This window comes from Lynx canadensis, chromosome D3 (genome assembly GCF_007474595.2).
Source record: "Lynx canadensis isolate LIC74 chromosome D3, mLynCan4.pri.v2, whole genome shotgun sequence".
NCBI lineage: Eukaryota > Metazoa > Chordata > Mammalia > Carnivora > Felidae > Lynx > Lynx canadensis.
The window spans coordinates 93,041,974-93,066,739 of NC_044314.2; the positions used below are offsets into that span (position 1 = coordinate 93,041,974).

The 24,766-nt window shown below is 57.1% G+C and overlaps 2 protein-coding genes across 5 annotated transcripts in view; one reads left to right on the plus strand and one right to left on the minus strand.

Annotated features, from left to right (window-relative positions):
- Window positions 1–386: 386 nt before the first annotated feature.
- P2RX2 (purinergic receptor P2X 2) lies at window positions 387–3,581 on the plus strand. Of its 4 annotated transcripts, XM_030336400.1 has the most exons (12): window positions 387–562; window positions 671–806; window positions 907–978; window positions 1,086–1,161; window positions 1,232–1,328; window positions 1,487–1,567; window positions 1,692–1,830; window positions 2,236–2,366; window positions 2,520–2,610; window positions 2,727–2,792; window positions 2,873–2,950; window positions 3,110–3,581. In XM_030336400.1, exons 1-12 carry the CDS (start codon window positions 387–389, stop codon window positions 3,212–3,214), a joined length of 1,248 nt encoding a protein of 415 aa, XP_030192260.1. In that variant the 3' UTR covers window positions 3,215–3,581. The 4 variants fall into 4 exon arrangements, with proteins under 4 accessions (XP_030192260.1, XP_030192259.1, XP_030192261.1 ...); XM_030336399.1 differs by having other exon boundaries at window positions 2,873–3,581; XM_030336401.1 differs by lacking the exon at window positions 2,873–2,950.
- Window positions 3,582–5,707: 2,126 nt separating this feature from the next.
- Window positions 5,708–24,766, minus strand: part of POLE (DNA polymerase epsilon, catalytic subunit) — a 45,768-nt gene continuing 26,709 nt past the window's right edge. The window contains exons 27-49 of the mRNA XM_030336552.1: window positions 22,870–22,972; window positions 22,374–22,454; window positions 22,131–22,253; window positions 21,168–21,380; window positions 20,707–20,916; window positions 20,359–20,502; window positions 18,999–19,139; window positions 18,681–18,834; window positions 18,488–18,594; window positions 18,152–18,328; window positions 17,846–18,069; window positions 17,531–17,751; window positions 17,038–17,242; window positions 16,439–16,612; window positions 15,360–15,485; window positions 14,142–14,274; window positions 12,581–12,770; window positions 11,579–11,710; window positions 11,245–11,438; window positions 7,805–8,005; window positions 7,485–7,610; window positions 6,727–6,816; window positions 5,708–6,594 (exon numbers count right to left, since the gene is read on the minus strand). Coding sequence (XP_030192412.1) covers window positions 6,481–6,594; window positions 6,727–6,816; window positions 7,485–7,610; window positions 7,805–8,005; window positions 11,245–11,438; window positions 11,579–11,710; window positions 12,581–12,770; window positions 14,142–14,274; window positions 15,360–15,485; window positions 16,439–16,612; window positions 17,038–17,242; window positions 17,531–17,751; window positions 17,846–18,069; window positions 18,152–18,328; window positions 18,488–18,594; window positions 18,681–18,834; window positions 18,999–19,139; window positions 20,359–20,502; window positions 20,707–20,916; window positions 21,168–21,380; window positions 22,131–22,253; window positions 22,374–22,454; window positions 22,870–22,972 — 3,583 coding nt within the window. The 3' untranslated portion in view covers window positions 5,708–6,480. The remainder of the gene's footprint in view (window positions 6,595–6,726; window positions 6,817–7,484; window positions 7,611–7,804; window positions 8,006–11,244; window positions 11,439–11,578; window positions 11,711–12,580; window positions 12,771–14,141; window positions 14,275–15,359; window positions 15,486–16,438; window positions 16,613–17,037; window positions 17,243–17,530; window positions 17,752–17,845; window positions 18,070–18,151; window positions 18,329–18,487; window positions 18,595–18,680; window positions 18,835–18,998; window positions 19,140–20,358; window positions 20,503–20,706; window positions 20,917–21,167; window positions 21,381–22,130; window positions 22,254–22,373; window positions 22,455–22,869; window positions 22,973–24,766) is intronic.

The window sequence follows — 24,766 nt, forward strand, 5'->3', positions numbered from 1 at the left end:
TCAGGGCACTGGACACAGGGACAGCCCCTCGGGGTCAGGGCGCGCCGCCGTCAGACGCCGCCGGAGACGCCAGGAGGCCTGCGGAGCCTCGCCAGGTCTTCCTCCCGCGTCTCAACAATGTCCCCGCGGCTCCGTGTCCCACCCCAGGGACGTGCGGGCCCCCGGGGCGGGTGGGGCGAAGGCCGCCGCCCGCGCTATGCCCGCGCCGCGCCCACCTGGAGACACCTGCCAGGTGCGCCCCCGCGCGCCCCAGGCCGCGCGGCCCGGCAGGGGTGAGGGGCGGGGCGCGCGAGGCCACGCCCCGGGGCGGTGCCGCGGGGCTCCCCGGCCCGCGCCCCGAGCCCGCAGGGTGCGCCCGCGTCGCGCCCCGGGCGGAGCTCCGGGCCATGGCGGCCGCCGAGCCCAAGCCCCCCGCGGGGGCGGCCGCGGCCGGGCGCCTGGCCCGAGGCTGCTGGTCCGCGTTCTGGGACTACGAGACGCCCAAGGTGATCGTGGTGAAGAACCGGCGCCTGGGCGTCGTGTACCGCGCGGTGCAGCTCCTCATCCTGCTCTACTTCGTGTGGTGGGTGCGGCGCGGCCGGGGGGCGCGGGGCCTCGGGGCCCCGGGAGGCGGCGGCCGGCGGGGGGAGGGTCCCGGGTCGCCTCCAGCGCGGCCCTGCCCGTCCCGCAGGTACGTGTTCATCGTGCAGAAGAGCTACCAGGACAGCGAGACGGGCCCCGAGAGCTCCGTCATTACCAAGGTCAAGGGCATCACCTTCTCCGAGCGCAAAGTGTGGGACGTGGAGGAGTACGTGAAGCCCCCCGAGGTGCGCCTGCCCGCTCCGCCCGCGGCCGCGCACCCCGGGACGGGACCGACCACCCCGTCTCTCTGAGCCTCGGCCGACCATCCCCTCTTTCTGAGCCCAGGGAGGCAGCGTGTTCAGCATCATCACCAGGATCGAGGTCACACCCTCGCAGACCCTCGGAACCTGCCCGGAGGTGAGGCCTGGTGGAGGGCAGAGCTGGGGCAGAGGGAGGGGCCCTGCCTGCCTGGTCAGCTTGCCCCAGAAGGCTCGGGGCCCCTGACCCAGGCGGCTCCTCCCTAGAGCGTGAGGGTTAGCAACGCCTCCTGTGACACAGACGAGGACTGCGTGGCGGAACAGCTGGACATGCTGGGAAGCGGTCAGTGCGCGCCGGCTGGGGGTGGGGCGGGGCGGGGCCCCTCGCCCCCTGAGCGTCCATCTGCCCGCAGGCCTGCGGACCGGGCGCTGCGTACCCTACTACCAAGGGTCGGCCAAGACCTGCGAGGTGTGGGGCTGGTGCCCGGTGGAAGACGGGGCGTCGGTCAGGTGCGCACGCCCAGTGACCCCACCTAGCTGGGACGCAGCTGACACCCCAGCACGACTCTGTTTTGCTCCTTTCTCTCCTCACTGGCCAGGACTGGGGATGTGCCGGGGAGGGGTTCGGGGTGGGGGAGACTAAACACACCCAGTCTGTGCCTCCTCAGCCAATTTCTCGGCAAGATGGCTCCGAATTTCACCATCCTCATCAAGAACAGCATCCACTACCCTAAATTCCAGTTCTCCAAGTAAGAGCCACCAGGCTGTGGTGACCACGGGTCGGGATGGGAGCTACGTCCTGGGAATGTGGCGTTTGTGGGTTACAGAGCTTCTGCCCCCTCCCCACCTGATGTGGCTGGGCCCTGTCCTCAGAGGCAACATCGAGCACCGGAAGGACGGCTACCTGAAACGCTGCACATTCGATGAGGTCTCCGACCCCTACTGTCCCATTTTCAAGCTGGGCTTCATTGTGGAACAGGCAGGGGAAAACTTCACGGAGCTCGCACACACGGTGAGGCGGGCGGCCGAGGGATTGGGCGGGCCAGCTCTCCTCCAGGTGCTGGCTCCTAGCTGCAAACGGAGGGTCTCCATTACAGCCAGCCCCCTTTGCGGTCTTGGCCAACCCTGGCCCTGTTCGGGCAAAGGAAAGAGAAACACAATCGGCCGACCGGTCTGGGCATGCATGGCTGCTGCTAAATTATTGACTCCTGGTCACACACACGGCTGGCCACCAGCATAGCCTTGTGCTTCAGAAGCGGGCGGGGCGCTCGCCAGGCACTCCTGGCTCTCGGCCCTGAGCGGCCCGAGGTGCCCCAAGATGAGCGCCCCGTGCACAGTCTCAGGGCAGGACCCACGGCTCTTGGGGGTCCTCTGTGCGGCCTCCCTGACACCCATCCCTGTGCCCACTTCTGGGCAGGGTGGTGTCATCGGGGTCATCATCAACTGGGACTGTGACCTGGACCTGTCAGCGTCAAAGTGCAACCCCAAGTATTCTTTCCGGAGGCTTGACCCCAAGCACGTCCCAGCCTCGTCTGGCTACAACTTCAGGTACCTTGGCCTTGGGACACCTGGGTCCTCATCTGCCCTGGCTGTGGTGGCTCTAAAAGAACAGGGCAGGTGCTCCAAGGTCCAGGGGAGCTTCCCATCTTGGGTGATGGGCGGGCGCCCGCCACCGTGCTCCTCAGGGTCATGCTGTCCCAGGTTTGCCAAGTATTACAAGGTAAACGGCAGCGCCACCCGCACGCTCATCAAGGCCTATGGGATCCGCATCGACGTCATTGTGCATGGACAGGTAGGCCAGCCTGCTTTGCCCAGGGCCCAGCTGCCACGGCCTCATCTCCCCCACCCTCCCCTGAGCCCCACCTGCCCCGGACCCAACAACCATCTAAGGCAGCCTCCTCTCCCAAGGCAGGGAAGTTCAGCCTGATTCCCACCATCATTAATCTGGCCACAGCACTGACCTCCATCGGGGTGGTAAGGAAATGCATGCTGGGCCTGGGGGGCCTGGGTGGGGGGGTCTCCTGGGCCCTCACGTGTCGGTCTTGCTGGCCCAGGGCTCCTTCCTGTGTGACTGGATCTTGCTGACGTTCATGAACAAAAACAAGGTGTACAGCCATAAGAAATTCGACAAGGTGTGCACACCCAGGCGCTCCTCTGGTAGCTGGCCTGTGACTCTGGCTCTTGTTTTGGGCCAGGCTCCTCCCCCACCCCGTCCCTGCTCTGCAGACCCAGGCCAGTCCCTGGCCACCCCGCCCCCATGGCCTTGCCCTGCCTCTGCCCCTTCTGAGCAGATGGCCGACACCCCTGAGCAGACTGTGGGACCAGAGTTGTGTGCCTCCGAGCCTTCCCGGCAGGACTCCACACTCACGGACCCCCGAGGTTTGGCCCAGCTCTGAGCCCACCACATGCCTTCCATCACGCTGTGTCCAAGGCGGGCCTGATGGGGTCCTGAAGTCTGGTCCCGAGACCAAGCCGCCAGCTCCCCTGGGCCCTGCCCATGCACCTCAACACGCTCTGAGAAGCTGGGAACGAAAAGACACCCCCCCCACGCAACCGGGCAGTGGGCGGGCACGAAGTGGGTGGCACCGGATCCTGGCTGGCCCCCCAACGTCCCCGGGGCCTGGAGGAAGGGGTAAACTCCTGCCTCCTCCTCCTCCCCAGCTGACCTCCTCACAAACTTCTCACCCCTCCCCACCCAGACCCTTTGCTTGCTTCATGGCCAAGAAGTCACATACCCAGAGTCCAATAAACCTGTGTCCAGAACCTCTGGCCTCATTTTTTGGGAGAAGCATCTTGAGGTCCTGAAGACATAGGCAGTAGAGGGTCCTCGCGCATGGGAGCTGTGGGTGCCTCTGGTCCGGTCTGTCCTCTAATCAGCCTGGGTGCAGACTGCATGTTGTGTCCAAGCAGGGGGACGGGGGGGGGGGCAGGCAGAGACGGGGTGCATGAGGAACCCAGCACCTGCCCTTCAGTCAGCTTGCTTACCAACCTCCTGGGGTGGGGGGGGGGGTGATCCCAGACCCACCCTCAAAACATGTGCAAGGATGGGGACTCTGGAGGAAGGAAGACAAGGCGTAGGTGAGGGAACTTGAAGCAAGGACCCAGGAGGGGCAAGAAGTTGGTGCTGGGGGAAGGGGATGGTCACGGTGAGGCTGAGGGGGAGCACAAGCCAGCAGCTAGTCACCACACCCTCAGATGCCACAACGGTCATTATATTCAGTGGCGCTGCCTGGTGCCTGTCTGGCCAGGCCCCCCCTCCCCCGGGGGCCGCCAGAACTTGGCTGGGTGGCGGTTCCCCTAGCAACACGGATGGTGAGCACGCAGGTCTATGGCGGCACATGCTGTGCTTTGCACAGACTCCCTCGGCCAGGATCCCTCTTCCGAGGCGGAGCGATAGCTCAGGGGGTCCCCGTGTCCAAATCATGCTGGCAGGTGTCCAGAGCTGGCCATCTCACCTGCCCACACCCAACAGGGGGGCCAGCAACAGCACACACCTGAGAAGCCCCCCCCCCACCCCCGCCGTCGGCCACCTTGAGGTGAGGATTCCTCAGTCACCCAAATGCCTGCAATGCCCTGTGTCTGGCTCCCTGATGTCCAGTTTTGGAGAAACTGGCTTTTCCAGTTGGGCCTGGGCTGCAGCTCAAGAACCATGGCCAGGGGTTCAGGTTTCCCATTCCCAAGCACGAGAGTGACCCCAGGACCCTTTGCTGTCCCAAATGCTCCAATCCCTAAGCTGGCCTCTGAGGGACCCACCCGGCAGGCACCCTCTGGCCCTGTTGTAAGGACAGGGAGTGGTATGCAGGCCCCCAGCCCCTCCCCTCTCCTCTCTGGGGACATCTCTGCTCTCTGCTGCACTTCCAGGAAGCCTAGTTAGCTCCCCTCCCCATCCCAGCCCTAATTCGATTTGATCTCCATCTGGGGGCTGATGCAGGCTCTGTCCACCTTCCAGCCAGTGTCAGGTTTCTCGTGGCCACAGGGCCTGGGCACACCCGGAGCACAGGACCCAGGAGCCAATGCACCCAGTTGCAACAGAGGTCAGTCTTCTTTCTGTCCTCGCACAAACACATGTAAAAATTTTCAGGAATGCAAAATCCAAAGAGTAAAACTGAAGTTAAAGTGTAAAATACTAGGAGATACTTGGAGAAGTCAGGCAGCAATGATGAACTCGAGCCGGGCCCCAGAGCGGACGCTGGCCCACGGCTTCCGTACGGCCTCCCTGGAGGCTGCCCATTTGGGGTCTGAGTTTATGATTCAGTTAGCCTGTGTGTTGCCTTGCCAACCTGGCCATTCTTCTTTTTCCACTTCCAGTCTCATTTAGTTAAAAATGAAGCGTGAGGCGCCTGGTGGCTCGACTCTTGATTTTGGCTCAGGTCATGATTCCAGGGTTGTGGGGTCGAGTTCCGTCAGCGGGGAGCATGGAGCCTGCTTAAAATTCTGTCTTTCATCCTCTGCCCCTCCCCCACCCCGCTCACGCTTCCTCTCTAAAATAAAAAAATAAAACCTAACTACTAAAATGAAGTGTGGAGTTGGGTCTTTTGTGCTGGGGCAGGTGACGACAGAGGGACCAGCTCAGCAAAGTCTTCCTGAGGTCACTGGGACGCAGACTCCCCTGTCTGGGCCTCCCCCCCCTTTCCATCCCCACCACAGGGTCAGCAAAGAGTGAGGTCCCACATCTCCGCGCTGCACCGGCTCTCTGAAGAAACTGGTGGCAAGTGCCCAGGTTTAAAGGGGCCATGGTCCCGACTGACCCTCTCTGCAGGTGAGGGCCGCCGACCCTGGGCGTGCATGCCCCGAGTGGCCCCTGGAGGACGGGCAGGCCCGCAAGGGTCGGAGGTCTTGGACTCTGAAGCTAAAAAGCCAGAGCAGATCCGCTAGAAGCCCAACAAAACTGCTGCTGCCGTTTTATTCCCGTCTCTTCCCCCGACCAGATCCCTCAAAGCGGAAGGAAAAAACCGACTGTCTTGCATGTGAAGGATTTCCCTATAAACCCAAGTGCTAACAGATGACGTTAAAGCCTGTGACAAACACGTGCATCCTCCCACCCACGTGCGGCAGTCCGAGCCCGGTGCTCGTGTCTGTCCCCACCCCCACCTGCAGGTTCAGAGGGCAAGGGTGCCACACCCGATTCCAGATCTTGCTGCTGCAGACAAGGTGACTGCCATGACGCAGGCCCCACCCCTGCAGACCCTACACTGACCAGGAAGTCTCCAGACAAGAAGCCTGAGTCCTGGGAACTCATTGTGGGAAAGGTGTCCAGGTCCCCTCAGGGTTTGGCTCCGGATTCCCTGGAACAGGCCCACATCCTGCTGGCATCCAGCTATGAGACCGTCTCCGTGGTCACAAGTGATGAGAAACAAGGGCTGCAAACCCCACTAGTCGTCACCAGACAGAAGACCCCCTCAACAGCAGAGGACAGAGTGACAGAGCGGGACCGCAGGGAGGGCTGTCCACTCAGCAGGAACCGCCCTGGAGACCCCTCTCAGGCCAACAGTGGGCTGCCCTGACCACAGCTGGCGGCCTAGGCAGCCCCAGGTGGAGCCACTTCCTGCTCTGGCTGGCTCGTGCTTCTCTATGTGACCTGCTCCTTTTCCTCGGTGCTCCGTCCTGGCCAGGGTCACAAGTCTGGAAGTCAGGGCAGGGAATGGGGTCGCTGCTCGACTCGCTAATGGCCCAGCTGAAGGTTCTTCTGCAGCAGCCACTCCAGGGTCTCCATGAGGTACGACATGCCATAGTGCTGGGCGATGTTCTGGAAGATTCTAATCTGGTCCATGAAGACCTGCAGAAATGACCAGAGGAGGCACAGGGATGCAAGGCACAGGCTCGGGCGTGTAGGGAGAGAGGCAGATGGCAGAGACCAGAAAGGGCAAACGGGAGGGGGGGGCCGCCAGGCCAGCCGTGGGACCCCCACCTTGGTGCGGATGGTGAGGGCGAAGTCCCCGGCACAGCTGCAGTACACAGGCATGTTGGTCTCCTTCACACCCTGGCACTTGAGGCAGATCTGCAATGAGGAGCAGCCCCGGTCACCAGTGTCCCCTTCTGGGCCTGTGGTGGCCAGTGGTAGCCAAGAGCTCGGCATGCCCACCCACCCCATGGCCTTCAACTCAACCAGGAAAGACCAATACTTTGTAACGGGATTTATCCAAACATGCCAGCTGCTTCCTAACACCTTCCCGGGGGGGCGGGCGGCACTGCACCCTTGCCTCTGAGTCCCAGGGACCTCACCCCTGTGCCTTCCTTGGGTCTCCCTATTCCATCAGAGCAGATGTGGGCTGTTCCCTGCCCGGGCCCCGACACCCCTTCACATCCTCTCGTCAAGAACACCCCTCTATCTAATGCTGACAACGTCCCTGTTTCTCTCTCTCTTCCCTGTTTGTTGTCTTTACACTTGCCATGACTCTCACACTCCATCCTGCTCACCAGCTACCCTCTTCCATTACAACAAAAGGTGCATGGAGCCAGCACCCGCCCCTGCAGGGGCCCCAGAGATGTGTGACAAGGAGTCAAGAGGAGCCCTGATCCAAGGGCTGGCCACCTCAGAGCACTGAGTCGGGACTTGAGAACTGTGCACACCTGTGGCTTCTCGGGGTGCAAATCGCTCATCAGGAAGCCCTCTGCCCGCTGGAGAGGGGGCTGGGGTGGAGTCCCCACGCCAGGCCTGCCACTCACCAGGTCCTGCAGAGTGAAGGCCATCAGTTTCTTCTGCACGGCTTCCACCAGGGCCATCTCGATGACTGATGAGTCATAGGCAACCAGGCAGTTGGAGCAGAGCCACTGAGGCAGCACAGCCCCGTCCTAGGCAGGGGAGGAGGGGGCCGGGTCAGCGGTCCGCCCAGCCTTCCTCGGCAGCCAGGGACCGTGCGGAGCCAGCTGGGGAGCCGGGGGGAGGGGGCTGCCGGCCCGCACGCACCACCGTCACCGCCACCGTCTATCAGGACACCGCTCCGGCACACAGGAAAGGTGTCTGAGAGCCTCCCGGCCCCGCCCACCTGAGAGAAGGAGGGCTCTTTGCATAGGTCCAGGTCCCGGCAGAAGTTACAGCTGCGGCAGATGACCTCAGGGAGCACGTAGGAACGGCAGGGGTCTCGGAACTGGGCCTCCTCTGAGAACTCGCCAACGTCCACCAGGCGCAGCAGGTCCCGGTTCAGCTTGTTCACCTGGTTCGTGATGTTCGTGTCCAGAGACAGAACCTACAAAGAACAGAGCATCAGTGATGGCCTCGCGGGCCGGTCTCTATCGGGAGCGGAAAAGCCTGCAGCGGACTCTTCAGGCTGCAGCGTCTCAGCACCGCGCCCTCCTTCTCCCGCTGGAAGTGAGGGGGGCTTCCTCAGTGCGGCCCTGCGAGCAGGTTTCCGTCAGCTCCGGGGGACGGGGGCACTACGGGCTCTTCCTGTCGTCCTTCCTGGCCCCCTCCTCCTCAAGGACAGGAAGTCCTAAATCTGCGGGGCCGCACGGTCTCATCGGCAGAGTGCGTGCTCTCAGCCCCGACGGTGGGGGTTCCCGTGCCAGCCCGGAGCCCGCTGGGAAGCCTGGCTCTCGTGGTGGTGCCTGCAGAACCACAGGTGAGGTGTCTCCTCCTTTTGTCCATAATGGAGAGGACAGGACAGGACAGACCTCTTCAGAGGTCCCTCCCACCCCTGAAACTCTACTGTCCCAGCTCAACACCAAGAACACCACAGAACCAAAGCCCTCTTAGAAGACATTTTTGGGAGAACTATTTATGGTCAGATTCGAAGCCCGCCACCCCATCCAGTGAGACGAGTAGATTTCGGCAAGCAGGTAAATTTGCAAGTATGTATAATGAGGAGCGACGGCCTGTTAGTATGAAGCTGTTTGCTTAAAACGTATAGTTTATATATCTCCATTATAAAAAAAAAAAAAAAAACTGGATTGAATTAAAGAGGAAAACAAAGAGAAAAGATTTCACTGGTAAATTTACCAAACATTAAGCAAAAAAAAAAGTATCCTACACAGTATCTTCCAGGAAACACAAAAGGGAAAACACTTCTAGCTCGTTTATGAGGCTATCATCATCCTGATACCAAAGACAGCACAAGAAAACAGCAGACCAGCCCCCATCACGTGCACTCAAAAATCCTCAACAATACCAGCAAATCGAACCCACCACCGTGTAAAAAGGACGACACGTCACAACCAAGTGCGATCTACTCCAAGAATACAAGCAAGGCTGGATTAATATTTAAAAATCAGTGTCATGTCCAGATGGACATCAGACATATGAAAAGATGCTCAACGTCACTCGTCATTAGGGAAATACAAACCAAAATCACAACGACGTATCCCCTCACAGCTGCCAGAATGGGCAAAATAAAAAACACAAGACATAACACGTGTCGGTGACGATGTGAAGAAAAGGGACTCTCTTACACTATCCCTGGGAATGCAAACCGGTGTAGCCACTCTGGAGAACAGTATGGAAGTTCCTCAAAAAGTTAGAAATAAAATTACGCTATGATCCAACAATTCCACTACTGAGTATTTACTCAAAGGATAAGCAAACACTAATTCAAAAAGATATACGCACCCCTGTGTTTACTGCAGCATTTTTTACAATAGCCAACTTATGGAAGCCACCCAAATGTCCACTGATAAACGAATGGACAAAAAAGATGCGACACAAGATACAAATATCCATGTATCTCTACATATTAGCAGTGAACAACCGGAAACTGAAGTTTTAAAAAGTCAGTGCTATTACGATGGCACCAAACAGCCTGAAAACCTTAGGTGCAAATACTGAAAACCCCAAACACTGATGAAGAAAATCAGAGGCGACCTAAATAAATGGAAAGAGACAGTGGTTCATGAATCAGGAGTCTCAACACTAAGATGTTGTGGGTGCCCAGGTGGCTCAGTCGGTTAAGCGTTCATTGGACCCCTGATTTCAGCTCAGGTCATGATCGCATGTTCGTGAGTGTGAGTCCCACGTCGGGCTCTGCACTGACAGTGCAGAGCCTGCTTGGGATTCTCTCTCACCTGCCCCTCCCCTCCTTGTGCTTCTGCGCTCTCTCTCAAAATAAATAAATAAACATTAAAAAAAAACCCAAGATGTTAATTCTCCCTAAGTTAATCTATAGATTAAAATGATTCTAGGGATACCTAGGTGGTTCAGTTGGTTGAGTGTCCAACTTCAGCACAAGTCATGATATCATGGTTTGTGGGTTCCAATCCACACAGAGCCCGCTTTATTTCTTCTGTGCCCCTCCTCTCCCTCTGTCCCCCTCTCCCTCTCTGCACCTCCCCAACTCGCGACCGCGTGGAGGACCGCATGTACACTCTGTGTGTGCCGTGAAAGGAGCCAGACCTAACCGGCCACATAATCCACAACGTGGGATTCTGGAAGAGGTGGCCGTGCAAGGGCAGATCGGTGGTTCGGGGGGAGTTAGCTCAGGTGGAGACCGTTTGAACCTGCCCGCAGCACAGCCCCATCGCTCTGTGAAAGCTTGAACAACTCACTGCACAGACCGAACGTGACTGGGTCAACTTTAGAGAGTGCACGGACATCGGACAGACAGATCAGCGCGTGGCAGGGGTGGGTGCGATGTTTGCGGAACGGTGAAATGCCCTGCATCCTGCCTCTGCCACAACTCACAGAACACACACCCACAATGGTGAAATCTCACCGTACGTAAACTATACCTGAGTAAAAATAAATTTCAAAAACCCTGGAGTCTAACAGAAGAATAAAATGGCAAACTAAACTATTTCTGCACCACAACCAGAAGTCACCTGATCCTGAAGCATCCTGTAACTGAATGCCCAGGAAAGTGCTCTCTGAGGGGTGACACCTGCACAGCCGCCATCTGGTAATATTATCCCATCGCCGACTCCGCCCGCCTTTCCCAGAAAGCCTTTAGCATCCGAGCAAGCTCTCCTCTGTGATTTCACCACAGCCTGCTCATGTGGGAGACTGTTCCTGGTCTCGGCCCTTGGCCCCACCAGATCCACAAGCACCGCCATTTCACAGCTCGCCCACTCAGCAGGTGCCTCTCACCAGCAGCCCCAGACCACCCTACCCCAGGGCCTTTGCACCCTCAGGTTCTTCTTCAGGTCCACACACGGCTGGACCCTCCTGCTCAATGGGGTCTCAGGCCCCAACTTCCTCATCTACCCTGCCCTTCCGAGGCCACCTCAGCCCGCCTCCCCTCTCTGGGCTCACCTGTCCCCGACTGACTTGTCCTCGCCCTCACTGGAGCACAGGCTCCGTGAGGACAGGGGGGGCTCTGGTCTCCTCCCACTTCTAGCCCCAAATGCCTCACACAGCAGATGCAAGGAATGAGCAGTGAGAGTTCGTGGAATCAACAAGATTGTACTCCTGGCACCCTCGCTTCCCACACACACTGACACTCTCGTGAGTGCTCGCATTAGCGTTAAGCGTCTCTGCCCCGCACACGTGTCGCGGCCTCACCTTGCACACGTATTTGATGAACTCCAGCGCAGGGTTATTGAGCAGCAAGTGAGAACCAGGGAGGACAGGGAACATTTTTGAGAGCTCAGTGGCGTTCCGGGAACCCGTGACTTTCTTCTGAATCTTCTGAGTGATGGTGAAGAAGTTCTGAGTGAGTTCATTTGCCACGTAATCTTGAGAGAAGGTGATCACTCCTGGGAAGGAAAGGGATGCGGCACATGCTCCCCATTTTGCAGCGATAAGGACACTAAGGGAAGGACACGGGGACCCCCAGAGCAGAGGGCTCAGGTTCTAGGGACAGAGGGGTGGCCTCAGGCAGCAAGGGGGTGCTCACCAGGAAGGGCTCCGGCCACCGCCTGGGCCTCTTGGGAGAGCTGGCTGGGCCCCCTCCTCCGCAGGGGGGTGCTCCCCGGGACACTGCGCCTCAGCTCCTCCTTCATGCTGTGGTACACGGCCACAATGTATGCTGCAGAGACAGGCCACAGGCCTTGAGAGTCAGGACCCAGGGGGCCCTGTGGCCGGTCAGACCTCCAGCCAGCCTGGGCTGAAATATCATTACTAGTCGTGACTCTTGGCTGCATTTGGACGAGCCAAAATCAATTGGAAAAATGGGAATAAGCAGGGCACTTACTGAGGCCCAAGTCCAAGTGCACCTTAGTAGGGAGAGTGCCGTGTAAGCCACACTCACCAACCTTCCTGCCGCACAGTGACACAGTGACAAAACATGGCTCATAACAAACACAAGTCTAGGCTCCTGGTGTCGGCACGCCTTCTGAGGTAGCCCCCCAGGAGTTTCAAAAGAGAAGTAGAGAGAGACTCAAGGGCGAGCACACATGCAGTTATAAACGAAACCACCGCTGTGGCCGCACATCGCTAGGTCTGAGTGGTGTTCCCAGCCCTCGCCACCTGCTGTCCCCTAATGACGAGCTCTGTGTGACAGAGTGTAATGTATACACTTTGTGTGCATGTGATCTCAGACACCCTGGTTTGTAAACACCGAACCTTTATTAACACTGCACCTCTAGACCCGAGTCAGATACAGAAGATTCTGACACAGAAGTTGAGCCTCAAAGACCGGCCAGTGGGCAACTGATTCAGGAAGTTTCCAACCTTCTGTACTTGGTGTTTACTTTTACTTGCTCTGTGTGCACACGCAAGTCCTGGGACTTGCGGACACGCCCCAGGGCAGAGGACAGCGGTCCAGCCCCGCGAGGCCGGAGCAGCCAGTGCACGCCCACCAGACTTGACTTCCCCTTTACCTCCTTGCTATGCAAACACGCCAGAGCCACATTACTCCCACCGCCAGACTCCGACGCAAGCTAGCGGGCCGGCTCACCCGAAACGATCATGAGGAAGTAGCTCTGGCAGGAGGCTGCCTGTGGCAGGAACTGCACGATGTTCCAGTTGTTTTCCAGCATGTCCTCCACGTCGGGCTCCTGGGCACCTTCCTCCTCCTCCTCTTCCTCCCCACCTTCCTCCTCCTCCTCCTCCTCCTCCTCTTCTCTGCCTTCTTTTTGGGAGTCTTGCTGTAACACAGACGCAACACACCTGAGTCATTCTACACCTGGGTCTACTGACCCCTTGTGCCTCGTGAGATGCTCATCGAGTCGTTCCACATCCCTGAGCCTGAGTCAAAGTCCCGCAGGATGGCTCTAAGGACGAGGCCACTTAGGAGATGAAGCTGCTTAGGTAACGCACCCGGTGTGTACCCGGCAAATGCTGATCGTGATTCTCACTTTGTTCTTCCAGTGAATTCACTTCAGAATTCTTTAACTCCCACCTCCCAGGTAGGGAAGATTCACGAGTGGGTGACCTTGGGTGACTAGATCTCTTGTCTGAATCCCACACGTCCTGGGACGGTGACAATCCTACCCGAGGGGCCCTACTGCAGATATCTCCCGCATGACCAAATTCCCCTCTCAGTGGCGCCTTCCACGTCAACGTGTGAACTCCGGCATCCCCCACGCCCTTCAAGCAGCATCCACTGCCTTCTCCTGATGCAGCTACGATACCTGCACTTCCCTCCCATCGAGGTCTCCACAGACCTCCTGTCCCAGCACTGAGGACGGCCGGACCTTGTGCACACGCCACACACCCTGGCCAGGCTTGGCTCCTCTCACCCTACACGTGCTCTCCTGCCCCATCCATCTTATCATAGACGCGTGGCTCCACACCCCTGGGTGCACCCACACCCCCAGGTGTCACCTCCATCCATTCCATTGGCTTGTACACTCCACCTTCAAAACCCACCCAAGTCCTTCTCCCAGACTCCACCCTGCCCCCCACCCTCCCCTGGGCTGATGCTAACTGGGCTTCTACTGAAGCCTTGATCTCCTACGCTGTTGTCGACAACACGGGGCCCTAGTGGAGGCCCTGACGTGCTCCTGCTCAGAGTCTCTTTGTCACTAAAAGCCAAGACTCCAACTCGGCCTTTGGGCCCAAGGAGGCTGCCTGTGGCAGGAACCGTACGATGTTCCAGTTGTTTTCCTGGCTGCTCTGTGCTACCCGTGACCCCCACCCAGCCCTGCTCTGTTGTCATGGCTACGCTGACACTGCACCCCCGGCCCAGTTCTTCATTTCCTGCTTGCCTGTCCCCTCTTTAGAGGCCTCTGTGACGGTCCCACCTAAGTCAGCCCCCTGCCCCACAGCCCGCTCTCTGCCCTCCCTCAGCCCCTACCATTGCCAGTGCTGCACGTTCCCCATCTGCCCATTTGCTCACCTCTTCCCTCACAGATCCCCCCGGGGGCAGCACGCTCTTGCGGGAACGGCTGCAGGATGGGGCCCAGAACTGGGCCAGGCGCCGGACCCATGAGCACCAAACATGTGCAAAGAGACAAAGACGGGCCCCAAAGCTGTCTCAGACCCCAGCCTGGGCTCTCCAGACTGTGACATCTTACCTGTCCACAGTGAATACTAGATGGGACGTTTCCTTTGATTCCACCATAGTTAGAGGGATCCATCCAGAGAAGAAACTCCCAGCACCGAGAGAAAGAAATCGTCAAGGAATGGAAGATCTCTTTAGAATGGACGCTGAAAAGAAGCCAAATAGAAACTGCTTACATGAAATCATTTTTTTCTCCACTCTCCTTTTATTTTCGTACCTGCTTACCTTTCACTTCTTAACAAAAACTTACGGTGGATTCAAACTATATCAGCCCTCCAACTTTCCAGAGGACGTGATAAACCCGACGCTAAGGCGACTTCTGCACCAAGCAAGAGGGAGCGGCAGGGACCCGTGCTGAGGGACCAGAGAAGTAAGAGCCCCTCTGTGTGCAAGGAGACTACACAGAGCAGGGACAAGGACCGCTGAGTGCCCGCTCCCACCGCTGTCTGAGAGCCTCAGGACTCACAAGGTGCCCAGGGCTGCACTCATAGCAATCTTGCTTCACCAGTGAGCAACAGTGAGCTCTAGACTAAACATGGCTCTGGCCCAGCCTACCTATAAATCACAAAAAATGCTCAAAAGGCCAATGTGTTTCCAAGTAAGAAAGCTCTAGAACATCTACAGAAGAATAAAACGCCAAGGTATCCATGAGACAAGGCATTCACATGTGTTCACAACTGCCGACATCCACTGCGGTATCACCAGGCTCCCAGGCAATGCGGAATCGGGAGAAAAACCTACCACTGAATACAAATCAGAACGGACACAAGTGTCTTACTGAGCAAAGCAGGACACTGAAATGGTTATTGACCCCGGATTCTAGTCATAAAGCTAGAGGAAAGACAGAGCAGACTCAGCAGACTCTAGGAATACTAAGACCCAGCTAGGCTTACAGACACGTGAGAGGAAAACCACCCTGGACGGGATGAACGGCAGACTAAACACTGCAGGAAAGGATTAGCAACTTTAAGGACACAACAAAGGAAATTACCCAAAAAGAAACACAGAGAGAAATAAAACTTTCAAAACAGATCTAACTATAATTCTATACCAGCAACGAGATCTCCCAAAAATAAAGGTAAAATAAAGGCTTCTTTGGACATCCAGTGGCAGAAAGAATTCATTACGAACAGATCCATGCTACGAGTGATTTACAGGAAGTCCCTCAGCAGAAGGGAAAGGACACCAGACCAGAACACAAAGGAAGGCAGAATTCTAGAAATGTAAACACCTGTTGGTGATGTACTCCACGTAGGCAATGGCGTCTGCGACCCGCCGCTTCTTCGTGCAGAGGATGATGCGGTTGAAGTTGGCATAGACGACAGAGGACCCCAAGCGCTTGAACTCAGCGATGAGCCTGTAGACCAAGGTCACAATCACCAGTCGCGATGCCACAGAGGACACCACGAGACATCATGGGAAAACAAGCTAAGGATCCTAAACGAAAAAGCTATTCTAAATATGCCTGAAATCCAGACCCAACAGAGTGAAGATTTCTCAGGGCAAAACAAATACTTGTTTCTTTCATAAACAAAGCCAAAGAGAATCAAAAACAGGAGAAAACATGCTACCACATCACACAAAAATGGCTAATTGTTACGTAGAAACAACTCATATAAATCAATGAGGAAAAAAACAACAGAACTACAGAAAAATGGACAAAGGATATAAAAAGAAAGTTCAAATTCACTTATGAGTACTGCAGAGCAAGAGTACACTGGGTTAGCACTTCACCACACGAGGCCGGCCCCAGTGCCTGCCGTGCTGGTGGGGCTGCGGACACACATTCTCAGTCTCTGTTGGACACACAAACAACTGTACAACTTCCACGGACAGCGCTTTGTCGCTAAGAATCAAATTAGCGTTTTCCTATCCAGTCAAGAGATCTATCAAACCTGCACCAGTGCTTTTGCTAGAGATTATTCCAGAGATGTGTTCCTGTGACCTTGGGCACAAGGCCATTCTTGCTTGGTGATCTGTAACAGCCTGAGTTCTGGAAGCAGCCCGAGTGCCCATTAGGATGATACATCCACACATGGGTCTCCAATATCTGCTCTTAACTACAGGTGCAGAACACACACACAGGGCATGAGGACTTGTGCCAACAGGACGCAGAAAGACCCCAGCACACGGCACACCTGTGCAGGATGCTGAGCAGGCTGGGACAGCAGCTAAGCACTCCCTGGGACCTTTACCGCCATGGACCACTAGCCCGGGGCGTCGGCCGGCCATTCCTGTGGATTTGGGGACTGGGGGGGGGGGGGGGGCTGGGGTCAGCAGGGCCTGGAGCAAGCCGCTGGCAGCACTCACTGCAGGAAGAGCTTCTTCATCATGTTGTGGAGCGTGCGGTGCAGGGCGGGGTCGTGCAGCAGCGAGGATGGGGACCGGAGCCAGCGGTAAAAGTGCATCACCTGGTTGTCAGCGTAGATATTGCGGTACTGTGTGATCTCCTTCACCCAGCCCACCACCATGCTCTTCAGGATCCTGGAAGAAAGCCATGGAGGGTGGCCCTTCGTCCCTGATACCAGCTTCCCCCTGTCGTGCTGTCACCTCTGCCCCCTCTCCTCACTGTCCAAACCCTATCGCTGGGCCCTCATGTGCGCCCTCAGGCCTCACTCTGCACTCAACGCCTACAACACACCAATGGCCACAGGAAGGGGCCAGAATGGTGCCCGGAGGGCTGCAAAGCCCAGCGACTGGAGGAAAGAGCTTGGCCCCATATGGGGTGCTGGTTCTGCCGCCCTGGGGGAGAGAAGCCCCAGTGACAATGTCTCAGCTCTTAGTTTTCCAAAACGAGGGCAGAGGATAAATAGGTTTCTGATGTTCCTTCTAAATCCCAAGCCCAGCCATCCTGCCTAGGGAGAGGACTGGGCACACGAACAAGAGGCCAGGCTGTGCTCTCAGGGCACCTGAACGTGCTGGAGCAGAGGGCCGTCTCATCGTAGCTGGCCGGGGTGCCGGCGGCCTGATTGCCGGTGATCATGTCCTCCAGGGAGGCCTGCTGGATCACGTCGAAGCTGATGCCCACGCTGTCAGCCCCCTCCATGTCATTGATGTGGTGGGACTGCAAGATGGTGTTGACGGCCAGGTTCTGGACGTCCAGCTCCACGCACACTGCACACAGAGACACCCCTGTGGTGCCCGTGGGCCGACTGCAGCAAGTGCTACCTCAGGAAACACACCGCTCCCGGGGCAGCCGGGCTGGCTGACAAGCCTGTCACTGAGCGACTAAAGAGCCCAGCCCCGCTCGTCCCACACCCACGGATGCTGCTGCAGGCTCAGTGCCCCCACTGTCACGGCCGAGCGCGGAGCATCCGCCACTGGGCGTTCCCGCCACCACAGAATGGCAATGCGTGGCGGAAACGCCAGCAGCCGGGGACCCCCGGTGCCTCAAGCACCTACGCGTAGAGTAGCAGCCCGGACAGTTGATCTCCACGCTGGCCTGGTCGTCGAACTCCATGACGAGGCGATTGTCGTCGGCCTCCTTGCCGCCCAGGTCAGGGCGCGCCGTGGGGGACAGCCAGAGCAGGTGGTTGTGGCGCTGCAGGTGGCGGGCAAAGAAGAGGTCGGAGCCGAAGGTGGAGATGTCTTCGGGCAGGTTCCCAATGGGGATGTGGAAGTACCTGCAGAGGGCACGGGGTCAGCCCCAGGGAAGGGACGGACGAACCGGGAACAGCCAGAGCCCAGAAACGGAGAGATGCCCTCCACTGCCCTCACCTGCTCATCTCGAAGGCCTGGGACAGGCAGGTGTCCAGGTTGAGGTAGTGGCGGATCATGCGCCGGGCACCGAGGCGCTGCCAGTCCAGGACTCCATAGCTGACCCCATCAGCCACGCGGACCGGCACCAGCGGGAAGTCCTCCAGGACGGGCACCTCGCCAGCCAGCCTCTTCAGCTCCCAGTTGGACTGAACAGCGATGAGTGTGGGCCCACGGCGCTCCTCCTGGACGTAAGGGAAGCAAGCGGCTGGCGGGGAGGGGGCGTTGGGGGGAGGGGCTCACACACAGAAGCCCCACCCCACTCACCTTGTAGGCCAGCAGGAAGCGCTGGATGGCTCTGCAGATGGTTTTCAAGTCGGTTTCAGCCCGAACTTCAAAAGTGTGTTTGGGGGGAGGCAGGAGCTCGGGGCCCACCTTCTCCATCAGGAGGCTGTGCTCGGCGGTGTACAGGGCGCTGAGGCTGGGCATCTGGTTGCTTCGCACCTGGACAGCGGGGGCCGTGTCAGCCCTCTCCCCACGCAGGTGCTGCCGCAGGGACCCCTTTGTGGCTCCACTTCAAAAGCCGTCACCACAGGCACCGGGGGCAGAGGCCCGTCCCGCCCAGGGGCCTGTCCCTCCCCGAGCCCCTCGCCAGGAACTCACGGTGTCCAGCACGAACACAGACGCCCTGCGCTGGGAGGGCACAAACAGACCAAAGAGCGCCTTGTGGCCTTGCGCGTGGTGGTACAGGTAGAGGTGGCGGATGCTCCCTGCAGGGCAACACGGCCGTCACCCCGACGTGCGTGGGAGGCCGGGCCGGGCCGGGCCGGGCCAAGGCAGCGGGCACACGTCCTACCTGGTTCCAAGTAGCTGAACTGGGCCAGAGAGCGCATCTCCAGGTGCTCGAGAGCAAAGGTTTCTGCCTCTCGGCCTGAAAGGTGTCTCACCAGCTGTTTATTGACCACACACACGCAGCCCAGCTGCACCAGGGCCCGGAACAATAACGGAACCTGGGAGAGGGGTGGACAGGGCAGGGTGAGGCCACAGCCCGCGTGTCCTCAGCAGACTCGTTGCTGGAGTTCACCGGGAGGGCGGCCCAGAGCCGGGCTGCTAGCCCGTCCACGCCATTCGCAACTTTGCTTCCTCCATCCCATCCAGCTGGGAGGATGATCACCTGTGTCTCGTACACGCCCTCGATGTCTGGGGCCGACAATTCAGTATTGATCTCGTTGACGTGTTCCTGATACATGTCCTCGGGCACCGAGTACTCGTAGAGGTTGTAGACCACGTTGGAGCGAGGAAGCACTCGACTGACCTGGTGAAACAGCGCAGCGCGCCAGCCTGGTCACAAGGCTCACCGGTGACGTCTGTTGAACTCGCATACTCCGTGCATCCCTTAAACAGTCCTAGGGCTTGTGCAGCCGCAGCCACACCTGAGCCCCTCAGAGCCCGTCTCTCCTCACGGGTAAAACTAAACCTGGAAGCTGGGGCTGTAGGTTCAAAAAGCAGCCTGTGGCTTATGAAAAGCAGAGGAGCTTTGGGGCAGTGAGGGGAGCAGGTGTCCCCAGGTTGTTTTCCTGTTGTCTGCCAGTCAGAGGACGGGTGTGGGGGAGCCAGAGAGCGGAGCAGAGCAGGGCACCCAAAGGGAAAACCTCCCCACAGAAAAAGTGTTCTCCGAGGTTACAATGCGGCATCGCATCCAGGAAAGCGACAGGAATCCCAGACCATCTGTTCTCCGCCTTCACGCGCCCCGCCCTTTCCAGGGCCGCACGCCCCTGAATCCTGGTGGGGGCAGAGTCCCACCTTCTCCAGAAAGCCTCTGCAGTCTAGTCTCAGTTACAAACTCCCACATCTCGTCGCAACTAGACGTCGGCGCATTCCGCGCGTCCCAGCACCCACTGAGAAATGCGCACGACAGCCTCAGTACACGAGCTTTGGGCAGAACTAAACTAGCCAGACTCCACGACAGGCTAACCTACAGGCAGAACCCGGGTGTCAAGGGAACGGTGGTGAGCCAGGCTGGGGGAGGGGACGATCTGCAAAGGGTCCCAGTTTGTTCTGAGGGAGATAAAACGCTCGAGGACTGGCTGTGGCAGAGGCTGCAGGACGGGACGCACGGAAAGCCACTGAACCGCACGCTTTCACCAAGGGAACCCTGAGGCGTGAGAAGTCTGTCCAGGGAGGCTGCTAACATGAGAAGCGCCTATGGAAACAGACTCCAGCCACTGACACACGTCCCCCTCGTCCCTCCCCTGCTACACAGACATCGGACGTAAGAGGATGGCGCCCCCAGGACACCGGCAACTCCAGCCCCTGAGCGTTCGCTCTGTGCCCGGTGCTCCACAGACACCGTTTCACTCCTCACAGCACCCCAAGAAGGTGCTCCAGCACACCCGGCTCAGCGTCACAGCTCACCAGGCTTTTGCGTCCACAAAGCCCCATCCTTTATGCGGCTCCCTCATCGCTGGGGACACCACCTCAGAGGCGGAGCAGACAGCTGACCACAGTGACCAGCAGCATCTGCTGCCCCGTACCTTGCGGTATGAAGGCCCCTCCTCGGCTTTAGCCACCCGCTGGTTAACATAGAACTGGCGGGGGATGTTCAGCCTGATGCAGTACAAGTCACTGCTGATGACGGCCCACAGCCTGAACAAGCCGGCCTGGCTGGTCTCACTGATCTGGAACGGAGAGAGCAGACCACGTGTCACCTCGACACAAACCGTGCTCACACTCCTGAGTGCTCTCCGGCACCAGCCCCAATCGCAGGGCACAAAAGTAACGGAGGGTCCCCAGGATCGTGAGCCGGCCGGACACCCCTTCCCATCGGCTGTGATGCTGCCCTTGGGGGGCATCCCACCCCCCAAACTGATGGCAGTCTGCACCTGCACGATCTGCCACGGAAGGTCCAAAATGCTGCGGGCGGCTCTTCGCAAGAAGCCCCCCAGCCCGGTGGCAGGCCTGTCGCGGACAGCCCCAGGCCGAGGGTCGCCCTCTGCCACCTCCAGACGCCGCCTCTTCTTGCGACCCAGGCGCTGCCGGGCCTGCAGCTGCCACTTCTTCTTGTGGAATCGGAGCCAGACCAGCCACTCTTCCTAGGGCAGACGGTGAAGCAAGTCAGGAAGAGGGGGCAGTCAACGCAACCCAGGGGCACGCGGTAAAGCAGAAGCAGCCTTGCACAGCAACTGCACTGCACAGCTTCCCAGCGCAGGTGTCTCTGGTGAGGACGCCTCTCACCCATGCAGGGCCCCGGAGCTACGCAGCAGACTCCACGGGAGACCTCAAGCCACAGCTCGGGCCAGGCTGCTGCCCCCGCCCCCTCCCACCGGCCACGTCGACGTGTCACCTGCGTGGTCCCGAGGGCCGGAGGCGGCCCCAAGATCTCCTGCCAGGGCACCGTCAGCTCCAGGTCCTGCGACTCCCCCTGGCTCTCCCAGAGGACGCGCTTCCTCCTGGTGGCAACAGGAACCACTGAGCGCGGTGGCTTTGCCAGGCCGAGGTCTTCCATGTCCGGAGCACCAAGGCTCTGTGTGCCTTCTGGAGCCTGGGCCACGCCCACCTGCAAAGACCCAGGAGACTGAAAACACCACGATCTCTCAGGAAACTCCACCTCTAGAAATACACATGTGGGATCAAATGAATAGGCTAAGATACTTGTACACAAAGATGTGCATCTACTGACTGATCTGGTTCCGATTTCTAATAGCGAAAAGGTCAAATAGAAAACATCAGTCGAGTACGACTATTTTTCCCTTGTTTGCTCTGGGATTCGCTCCTTTTCGTAAGACAGAATAAAATACTGCAGAGAACAGGTCCTCTCTTTTCCTTCCCAGCCCCCAGTGCTCTAGTTTACAGTGTGCTTTTGGGGGGTGGGGAAAAAAACAATAGTAAAAATAAAGTTCACTTTGCATTTCCAGCAGCTGAGAATTTTCTTTTGGCTCCCCTGACTTCAGCTAAGCCCTTCATTGCACTGTCTTTAGTACTGTCTAGTGTTTCTACAGGTTTTTACTTCACAGTTTAGAAAACGGGAGTCCCAAGGCACACTGACGCACTGAGTCCCTGAGCCCAGTTACTGCTCTATTCATACAGAAAACAGTCCTCCTCCCTGACAGAAGGCCCAAGGCTTCCTGTGCCAGAAGACCCCCCCCCCCGCCCCAGGTGGAAAGAGTTGTCTGTCAGGTACACAGTTTTAGGAAGAAAGAAAAGAAAAGAAACACTCTAGACACTTGAATGGGAGCATCCAAGCCTGGGTAGCATGGGGCCCCCACGAGGCCTGACGGGCACGGCTCGGCGGCCCTGGGCCCACTACCTGTCTCCGGCCTTCGAGGACAAAAAGCTCACTGATCTTCTTCTGCTTGCAGATGTCATTCTTCTCCAGAAGTTTCTTGTGCAGCCAGTCAGGGTGCTTGACGCGTGGCACCGGGTTCTTCACCTACAAGAAGGTGACACCAATCACTTACCGATCACTTGTCTGACTGCTAGTAGGGGCCAGGCCCAGGTTTCCATGGCTTCTGAGCCACATCAGGCCCTGTCTGCATGGGCGGGGCCTCACCTGCTGCAGGGCCGCAGGGATTGTGATGATCTTCTGTATGGCACTCCCTAGCCGCTCAATGTAGTAGTCCCAGTCCAGGATCTGGGTGCGCACAAGGAGAAACGTAAGAGGAAAGCAGCAGCAGCCCCGTGCTCCACTCTATACTGAGCACCACACTGAATGCTTCCTGTGTCATACTTATCCCACCTAGAAATTCTGGGGCAAGAGGTACCCATTTCACAGAGAAGGAAACTGAGGCAGAACACTTAAAGAAAGGACTCCCAGGATGACAGTTAGTAGCTGGCTGAGCCAGCACAAGAACCCTGCACCAGAATCTAAGCGCTGCCCGGCACTAGTTTTTCTGGTTTTGTCCTTAAGTGGAACTACTTCCTCACCCACTGTGTACAGAGAGGAGGACATCGAGGGTGGAGACTCAGACAGAACGACGACCCGAGTCAGGGATACTGTGCTGTCGACTCCTCCTCCCAAACTTCTCAGTACAGAAGTCAGCACTCACTGTCCGAATATCGAAGTCTTGGAGGGAAGAACTCTTAAGCCATTTCCGGAGAAAATGCTTCCTCACCATGGGCTCCGCCTGGAAAATGGCGAGTGGGATGGCCCTGGGTGAAAAGAGGCACAAAACTCACAAACACGGAAATCTCTCTAACTCTGTACAGCGTTGACCACGTACATGTATTTCACGTGGAAATAAGGACTTAGAACCTAGATTGCAACCTCTTTTATTTAATGACATTGTTTTGTATAAACTACAGCTAATATCTAATGTTTATCATATTCAATAACCAAATAATCCTTCACTGTATTAAAATACCACGGATTAATGCACGATCCCCCCACTGGTGGCCGTTTGGTCTGCATTGTTTGACCACTGTTAACAGAGCTATTGCCTAAGCCCTCCCCTAAATTACATATCCATGTGCGTGCATGTAATTAGACATTTCTAAAGTGTTACTCATTGAGTAAGATACAGAAAGGTCTATCTGCTTTCCTGAAAGAATGCGCCAGTTTTCATGGCACTAACAAGGCTACAGGGCAACTGTTAATACCTTTCCTTTCACTGGAGGAAACAGTTGTTCCTGTGATTTTTATAAACACAAAGAAACTTAGAACACAACAAACCCCTGTGCACCTATCACCTAGTCCTATCAAACTTCATGCCTTGCCATTTTACTTCACATTTGAGAAAACAGATACAAGGATGAGGCCCTGTGCAGCAATCCTGACTGTCCTCACAAAGATAAACATGGTCCCTGTCTTGGCGTTTACCAATCCTACACCTGCTCCCATACTACTCTTGTCCGTACGTATGTGTAAACAAACAAGAGCGTTGTCCATGTCTGTAAATTTTATACAGATGGAAGTAGACTGCCTGTGCCAGCCCGCGCATTTACCATGCAGCTGCGATTCAATCGTTCCAATGCCCGCATAGCATTTCACTGCATTAAAAACACATTTGCCCATTTTCTGATTGAGGGACACTACGGCATTCCCAACGTTTGCTATTAAACACAATGTAAACCACAGGGGCAATCATCCAGGACGCATCCCCAGACGTGCTCAATTGTGAGGGGAATCAGGCACCATCTAATGCATCGTGCACTGCTGGCTTCTGCAAAGTGACTGTCACCACGCTGTGTACATGTGGGACGACTGGTATTAACACACTTGTTTCCCAATTACAGTGGATTTGCACATCTTTACATGCACTGACCATCAACTTCACTTGCAAATTGCCTGTTCACAGAAGTTGCCTACTTTCTGTGTTGCCATTTTCTTTTTTTATTTAAATTTTTTTTTTTATTTTTAAAAAAATTTTTGTATTAAATTTTTTTTTTCAATGTTTATTTTTGGGACAGAGAGAGAGAGAGAGAGAGAGAGAGCATGAACGGGGGAGGGGCAGAGAGAGAGGGAGACACAGAATCGGAAACAGGCTCCAGGCTCTGAGCCATCAGCCCAGAGCCCGACGCGGGGCTCGAACTCACGGACCGCGAGATCGTGACCTGGCTAAAGTCGGACACTTAACCGACTGCGCCACCCAGGCGCCCCTGTGTTGCCATTTTCTTTCTTTTTTTTTTTTTTTTAATTTTTTTTCAACGTTTATTTATTTTTGGGACAGAGAGAGACAGAGCATGAACGGGGGAGGGGCAGAGAGAGAGGGAGACACAGAATCGGAAGCAGGCTCCAGGCTCTGGGCCATCATCAGCCCAGAGCCCGACGCGGGGCTCGAACCCACGGACCGCGAGATCGTGACCTGGCTGAAGTCGGACGCTTAACCGACTGCGCCACCCAGGCGCCCCTGTGTTGCCATTTTCTTAATGATACACAGCAATCCTGCATTTTACTCTCCATGTAATCTGTTTTAGCCTTACACCAAATTCCTTCTTTTGTTAGAA